The 8,659-nt window shown below is 49.2% G+C and overlaps 1 protein-coding gene across 2 annotated transcripts in view; it reads left to right on the top strand.

The window, feature by feature from the left end:
• Positions 1 to 8,229: 8,229 nt before the first annotated feature.
• Positions 8,230 to 8,659, top strand: part of Ras85D (ras-like protein 1) — a 48,526-nt gene continuing 48,096 nt past the window's right edge. The window contains exon 1 of one of the 2 annotated variants that reach the window (XM_071656839.1): positions 8,230 to 8,427. In XM_071656839.1, coding sequence (XP_071512940.1) covers positions 8,397 to 8,427 — 31 coding nt within the window. In that variant the 5' untranslated portion in view covers positions 8,230 to 8,396. The remainder of the gene's footprint in view (positions 8,428 to 8,659) is intronic. The other variant, XM_071656840.1, reaches the window with a different exon arrangement.

Genomic DNA, 8,659 nt, shown 5'->3' with positions numbered 1-8,659 from the left:
CTTTTCTAAGTATTTCTCACAAACATTCTTCAAAGCAAACACCTGATCCACACATCCTCTACCACTTCTGAAACCACACTGCTCTTCCCCAATCTGATGCTCTGTACATGCCTTCACCTTCTCAATCAATACCCTCCCATATAATTTACCAGGAATACTCAACAAACTTATACCTCTGTAATTTGAGCACTCACTCTTATCCCCTTTGCCTTTGTACAATGGCACTATGCATGCATTCCGCCAATCCTCAGGCACCTCACCATGAGTCATACATACATTAAATAACCTTACCAACCAGTCAACAATACAGTCACCCCCTTTTTTAATAAATTCCACTGCAATACCATCCAAACCTGCTGCCTTGCCGGCTTTCATCTTCCGCAAAGCTTTTACTACCTCTTCTCTGTTTACCAAATCATTTTCCCTAACCCTCTCACTTTGCACACCACCTCGACCAAAACACCCTATATCTGCCACTCTGTCATCAAACACATTCAACAAACCTTCAGAATACTCACTCCATCTCCTTCTCACATCACCACTACTTGTTATCACCTCCCCATTTGCGCCCTTCACTGAAGTTCCCATTTGCTCCCTTGTCTTACGCACTTTATTTACCTCCTTCCAGAACATCTTTTTATTCTCCCTAAAATTTAATGATACTCTCTCACCCCAACTCTCATTTGCCCTTTTTTTTCACCTCTTGCACCTTTCTCTTGACCTCCTGTCTCTTTCTTTTATACATCTCCAACTCAATTGCATATATGTATATAATCCTTCACTGTACTCAGAATAGCCTTCCTTGTACATACATCAGTTAAATGTGAGTTAATTTTGCCGGGTTCCTGTTGTGCCACTAGTAATAATACTATCCATCCAAATTCTTGTGGAGCCCAAGAGCAGTAAGAGATCTGGCTCGCCAAGTGTCCCCCTAGAGTAGAGTTGGTCAATGGTTCCCTGGCAGTTCGAGCAGAAGTGGGGCTGTATGGTAGTTAGTGGCGTGTGGTATTTAGAGGTGTCTTCATGGAGGGGAAAAAAGGGGGGCGTGTGTGGCTCCATGTGTGGGGTGGGTGTATATATGTGTGAGGGGCGTGTGTGGCTCCATGTGTGGGGTCGGTGTATATATGTGTGAGGGGCGTGTGGCTCCCATGTGTGAGGTGGGTGTATATATGAGGGGCGTGTGTGGCTCCATGTGTGGGGTGGGTGTATATATGTGTGAGGGGCGTGTGTGGCTCCATGTGTGGGGTGAGTGTATATATGTGTGAGGGGCGTGTGGCTCCATGTGTGAGGTGTGTGTATATATGTGTAAGGGGCGTATGTGGCTCCATGTGTGGGGTGGGTGTATATATGTGTGAGGAGCGTGTGGCTACATGTGTGGGGTGGGTGTATATATGTGTGAGGGGCGTGTGTGGCTCCATGTGTGGGGTGGGTGTGTATATGTGTGAGGGGCGTGTGTGGCTCCATGTGTGGGGTGTGTATATATGTGTGAGGGGCGTGTGGCTCCATGTGTGAGGTGGGTGTATATATGAGGGGCGTGTGTGGCTCCATGTGTGGGGTGGGTGTATATATGTGTGAGGGGCGTGTGTGGCTCCATGTGTGGGGTGAGTGTATATATGTGTGAGGGGCGTGTGGCTCCATGTGTGAGGTGGGTGTATTTATGTGTAAGGGGCGTATGTGGCTCCATGTGTGGGGTGGGTGTATATATGTGTGAGGAGCGTGTGGCTACATGTGTGGGGTGGGTGTATATATGTGTGAGGGGCGTGTGTGGCTCCATGTGTGGGGTGGGTGTATATATGTGTGAGGGGCGTGTGGCTCCATGTGTGGGGTGGGTGTATATATGTGTGAGGTGCGTGTGTGGCTCCTTGTGTGGGGTGGGTGTATATATGTGTGAGGGGCGTGTGTGACTCCATGTGTGGGGTGGGTATATATATATGTGTGAGGGGCGTGTGTGGCTCCATGTGTGTGTGGGGTGGGTGTATATATGTGTGAGGGGCGTGTGTGGCTCCTTGTGTGGGATGGGTGTATATATGTGTGAGGGGCGTGTGGCTCCATGTGTGGGGTAGGTGTATATATGTGTGAGTGGCGTGGGGCTCCATGTGTGGGGTAGGTGTATATATGTGTGAGGGGCGTGGGGCTCCATGTGTGAGGTGGGTGTATATATGTGTGAGGGGCGTGGGGTGCCATGTGTGGGATGAGTGTATATATGTGTGAGGGGCGTGTGGCTCCATGTGTGGGGTGGGTGTATATATATGTGAGGGGCGTGTGTGGCTCCATGTGTGGGGTGGGTGTATATATGTGTGAGGGACGTGTGTGGCTCCATGTGTGTGTGGGGTGGGTGAATATATGTGTGAGGCGTGTGTGGTTCCATGTGTGGGGTTGGTGTATATATGTGTGAGGGGCGTGTGTGGCTCCATGTGTGAGGTGAGTGTATATATGTGTGAGGGGCGTGTGGCTCCATGTGTGGGGTGGGTCTGTATATGTGTGAGGGGCGTGTGTGGCTCCATTTGTGGGGTGGGTGTATATATGTGTGAGGGGCGTGTGGCTCCATGTGTGGGGTGAGTGTATATATATGTGTGAGGGTCGTGTGTGACTCCATGTGTGGGGTGAGTGTATATATGTGTGAGGGGCGTGTGTGGCTCCATGTGTGGGGTGGGTGTATTATGTGTGAGGGACGTGTGTGGCTCCATGTGTGGGGTGAGTGTATATATGTGAGGGGCGTGTGTGGCTCCATGTGTGGGGTGAATGTATATATGTGTGAGGGGCGTGTGTAGCTCCATGTGTTGGGTGAGTGTATATATGTGTGAGGGGCGTGTATGGCTCCATGTGTGTGGTGGGTGTATATATATGTGTGAGGGGCGTGTGTGGCTCCATGTGTGGGGTGTGTATATGTGTGAGGGGCGTGTAGCTCCCATGTGTGGGGTGAGTTTATATATGTGTGAGGGGCGTGTGTGGCTCCATGTGTGGGGTGGGTGTTTATGTGAGGGGCGTGTGGCTCCATGTGTAGGGTGAGTGTATATATGTGTGAGGGGCGTGTGTGTCTCCTTGTGTGGGGTGGGTGTATGTATGTGTGAGGGACGTGTGGCTCCATGGGTGGGGTGAGTGTATATATGTGTGAGGGGTGTGTGGTTCCATGTGTGGGTCGAGTGTGTATATGTGTGAGGGGCGTGTGGCTCCATGTGTGGGGTGGGTGTATATATGTGTGAGGGGCGTGTAGCTCCATGTGTGGGGTGAGTGTATATATGTGTGAGGGGCGTATGGCTCCATGTGTGGGGTGGGTGTATATATGTGTGTGGGGCGCGTGTGGCTCCATGTGTGGAGTGGGTGTATATTTGTGAGGGGCGTGTGGCTCCATGTGTGGGGTGGGTGTATATATGTGAGGGGCGCGTGTGGCTCCATGTGTGGGGTGGGTGTATATATTTGTGAGGGGGACGTGTGGCTCCATGTGTGGGGTGGGTGTATATGTGTGTGAGGCGTGTGTGGCTTCATGTGTGGGGTGGGTGTATATATGTGTGAGGGGCGTGTGGCTCCATGTGTGGGGTGAGTGTATATATGTGTGAGTGGCGCGTGTGGCTCCATGTGTGGGGTGGGTATATATATGTGCGAGGGGCGTGTGTGGCTCCATGTGTGGGGTGGGTGTATATACGTGTGAGGGGCGTGTGGCTCCATGTGTGGGGTGGATGTATATGTGTGTGTAAGGGGCGTGTGTGGCTACATGTGTGGGGTGGGTGTATATATGTGTGAGGGGCGTGTGTCTCCATGTGTGGGGTGGGTGTATGTATGTGTGAGGGGCGTGTGGCTCCATGTGTGGGGTGGGTGTATATATATGTGAGGGGCGTGTGTGGCCCCATGTGTGGGGTGGGTGTATATATGTGTGAGGGGCGTGTGGCTCCATGTGTGGGGTGAGTGTATATATATATATATATATATATATATATATATATATATATATATATATTATCCCTGGGGATAGGGGATTAAGAATACTTCCCACGTATTCCCTGCGTGTCGTAGAAGGCGACTAAAAGGGGAGGGAGCGGGGGGCTGGAAATCCTCCCCTCTCGGTTTTTTTTTCAATTTTCCAAAAGAAGGAACAGAGAATTGGGCCAGGTGAGGGTATTCCCTCAGAGGCCCAGTCCTCTGTTCTTAATGCTACCTCGCTAATGCGGGAAATGGCGAATAGTTTGAAAGAAAGAAAAGAAATATATATATATATATATATATATATATATATATATATATATATATATATATATATATATATATATGTGTGTGTGTGTGTGTGTGTGAGGGGCGTGTGGCTCCATGTGTGGGGTGTGTATATATATATATATATATATATATATATATATATATATATATATATATATATATATATATATTTTTTTTTTTTTTTTTTTTTTTCATACTATTCGCTATTTCCCGCGATAGCGAGGTAGCGTTAAGAACAGAGGACTGAGCCTTTGAGGGAATATCCTCACCTGGACCTCTTCTCTGTTCCTTCTTTTGGAAAAAAAAAAAAAAAAAAAAAACGAGAGGGGAGGATTTCCAGCCCCCCGCTCCCTTCCCTTTTAGTCGCCTTCTACGACACGCAGGGAATACGTGGGAAGTATTCTTTCTCCCCTATCCCCAGGGAATATATATATATATATATATATATATATATATATATATATATATATATATATATTTTTTTTTTTTTTTATACCTCGTCGCTGTCTCCCGCGTTTGCGAGGTAGCGCAAGGAAACAGACGAAAGAAATGGCCCAACCCCCCCCCATACACACGTACATACACACGTCCACACACGCAAATATACATACCTACACAGCTTTCCATGGTTTACCCCGGACGCTTCACATGCCTTGATTCAATCCACTGACAGCACGTCAACCCCTGTATACCACATCGCTCCAATTCACTCTATTCCTTGCCCTCCTTTCACCCTCCTGCATGTTCAGGCCCCGATCACACAAAATCCTTTTCACTCCATCTTTCCACCTCCAATTTGGTCTCCCTCTTCTCCTCGTTCCCTCCACCTCCGACACATATATCCTCTTGGTCAATCTTTCCTCACTCATTCTCTCCATGTGCCCAAACCATTTCAAAACACCCTCTTCTGCCCTCTCAACCACGCTCTTTTTATTTCCACACATCTCTCTTACCCTTACGTTACTTACTCGATCAAACCACCTCACACCACACATTGTCCTCAAACATCTCATTTCCAGCACATCCATCCTCCTGCGAACAACTCTATCCATAGCCCACGCCTCGCAACCATACAACATTGTTGGAACCACTATTCCTTCAAACATACCCATTTTTGCTTTCCGGGATAATGTTCTCGACTTCCACACATTTTTCAAGGCTCCCAAAATTTTCGCCCCCTCCCCCACCCTATGATCCACTTCCGCTTCCATGGTTCCATCCGCTGACAGATCCACTCCCAGATATCTAAAACACTTCACTTCCTCCAGTTTTTCTCCATTCAAACTCACCTCCCAATTGACTTGACCCTCAACCCTACTGTACCTAATAACCTTGCTCTTATTCACATTTACTCTTAACTTTCTTCTTCCACACACTTTACCAAACTCCGTCACCAGCTTCTGCAGTTTCTCACATGAATCCGCCACCAGCGCTGTATCATCAGCGAACAACAACTGACTCACTTCCCAAGCTCTCTCATCCCCAACAGACTTCATACTTGCCCCTCTTTCCAAGACTCTTGCATTTACCTCCCTAACAACCCCATCCATAAACAAATTAAACAACCATGGAGACATCACACACCCCTGCCGCAAACCTACATTCACTGAGAACCAGTCACTTTCCTCTCTTCCTACACGTACACATGCCTTACATCCTCGATAAAAACTTTTCACTGCTTCTAACAACTTTCCTCCCACACCATATATTCTTAATACCTTCCACAGAGCATCTCTATCAACTCTATCATATGCCTTCTCCAGATCCATAAATGCTACATACAAATCCATTTGCTTTTCTAAGTATTTCTCACATACATTCTTCAAAGCAAACACCTGATCCACACATCCTCTACCACTTCTGAAACCACACTGCTCTTCCCCAATCTGATGCTCTGTACATGCCTTCACCTTCTCAATCAATACCCTCCCATATAATTTACCAGGAATACTCAACAAACTTATACCTCTGTAATTTGAGCACTCACTCTTATCCCCTTTGCCTTTGTACAATGGCACTATGCAAGCATTCCGCCAATCCTCAGGCACCTCACCATGAGTCATACACACATTAAATAACCTTACCAACCAGTCAACAACACAGTCACCCCCTTTTTTAATAAATTCCACTGCAATACCATCCACATATGTGTGTGAGGGGCATGTGGCTCCATGTGTGGAGTGGGTGTATATATGTGTGAGGGGCGCGTGTGGCTCCATGTGTGGGGTGGGTGTATATATGTGTGAGGGGCGTGTGGCTCCATGTGTGGGGTGGGTGTATATATGTGTGAGGGGCGTGTGTGGCCCCATGTGTGGGGTGGGTGTATATATGTGTGAGGGGCGTGTGTGGCTCCATGTGTGGGGTGGGTGTATATATGTGTGAGGGGCGTGTGGCTCCATGTGTGGGGTGGGTGTATATATGTGTGAGGGGCGTGTGTGGCTCCATGTGTGGGGTGGGTGTATATATGTGTGAGGGGCGTGTGTGGCCCCATGTGTGGGGTGGGTGTATATATATGTGTGAGGGGCGTGTGTGGCTCCATGTGTGGAGTGGGTGTATATATGTGTGAGGGGCGTGTGGCTCCATGTGTGGGGTGGGTGTATATATGTGTGAGGGGCGTGTGTGGCTCCATGTGTGGGGTGGGTGTATATATGTGTGAGGGGCGTGTGTGGCCCCATGTGTGGGGTGGGTGTATATATGTGTGAGGGGCGTGTGGCTCCATGTGTGGGGTGGGTGTATATATATGTGTGAGGGGCGTGTGTGGCTCCATGTGTGGGGTGAGTGTATATATGTGTGAGGGGCGTGTGGCTCCATGTCTGGGGTGGGTGTATATATGTGTGAGGGGCGTGTGTGGCTCCATGTGTGGGGCGAGTATATATATGTGAGGGGCGTGTGGCTCCATGTCTGGGGTGGGTGTATATCTGTGTGAGGAGGACGTGTGGCTCCATGTGTGGGGTGAGTGTATATATGTGTGAGGGGCGTGTGTGGCTCCATGTGTGTGTGGGGTGAGTGTATATATGTGTGAGGGGCGTGTGGCTCCATGTGTGGGGTGGGTGTATATATGTGTGAGGGGCGTGTGTGGCTCCATGTGTGGGGTGAGTGTATATATGTGTGAGGGGCGTGTGTGGCTCCATGTGTGTGTGGGGTGAGTGTATATATGTGTGAGGGGCGTGTGGCTCCATGTGTGGGGTGAGTGTATATATGTGTGAGGGGCGTGTGTGGCTCCATGTGTGGGGTGGGTGTATATGTGAGGGGCGTGTGTGGCTCCATGTGTGGGTGAGAGGTGTGGTGGGAGATAATGGTCGCGTTGTATGAAGGTGAGGCCAGGGAGGCTGGGAGCTACCCTGTGGCCTGTATGCCTTTGTCATGAGTCACCTTAACGTCTCCTTGCCATGCGTCGCTAAACGCGAAATCACGCCATATTTTTTTCTTTTTTTTTTTTCCCTCACCACCACCACCTCGCCTCTGGGGGTGGGCCGAGGAGGACCGCCCCCCTCTCACGTATCTTAAGCTTTCCCGGGTGGCTCAGGGTGGCTCCTCGTGCTTAAAATTGATTGATTGCCTCGGTAAAATGAGCTGTTACTCCATACGGCCGGGGCTACCTCGGCCTGGGTCCGTAACCCTCCCGGACCTCGAGTCCCCACACAAAATGTCCTCCTCCCTCCCTTCCCCTGGGTCAGGAATGGCTTGAGGATCTCTCAGGTCCTCCTTCCCTACGCCGGGGGAATACAACCCCTCCCACGGCAGTGAGGCCTAGGGCAGGTATTGTCAAAGGCCATTGGGAAAAGTGGAGGCTTGATGCACCGCCTCGGACAGGTCGCCCTCACGACACTTTTAGGTCATCCATAATGATTATAAAGTAACATCTAACTCTCGACTGGGAGCCATAACTGCCCCTATGAGCCATTAAAGGTCCGTGTCGGGTCCAGACACTCTAGTTCTAGAAGCCTGAATTATATGAGGGGGGAACATAGGAGTTTGTGAAGGGGGAAAGGGTTACGGTATTGGTGGTGGCGTAATGTTGGAACAAGTCGAATGAAAGAGGGTGGGGAAGGTGGTGGTGGTGTTGGTGTGTGTTTGGCATATAAACATTTATTATGCGGCTAATGTAGTCCCCCCACCGGCCGGCCGTTAGACTTAGCAGAAAGTAGATTGGACCCGTGTATACATATCGTAGGAGGAAAGTAAAGATGACGGAGTATAAGCTGGTAGTAGTTGGAGGTAAGATACGCTAAGAGCTGTCATAGGGCTAAGCAAGTGGTGGTTGGTGGCGAATCACCTGTGGTTTAGAAGCTGCTTTTCCAGCCCTCTTGCTGCCACCCTCACCTGGACACCTGTCTCACATCCCCCCAGACCAAGTGAAATGTTGATGAATAGACATGTATGTTGCCAGTCACCAACATAGTGGAATTTAGAACGGGCGATAGATATATGTTTTCTTAGCATGAGAGAC

The sequence above is a fragment of the Panulirus ornatus genome, chromosome 63 (assembly GCF_036320965.1).
Source record: "Panulirus ornatus isolate Po-2019 chromosome 63, ASM3632096v1, whole genome shotgun sequence".
NCBI classification, from domain to species: domain Eukaryota; kingdom Metazoa; phylum Arthropoda; class Malacostraca; order Decapoda; family Palinuridae; genus Panulirus; species Panulirus ornatus.
The sequence above is the reverse complement of the archived record's forward strand: the minus strand, read 5'-3'. Positions and strand labels throughout refer to the sequence as shown.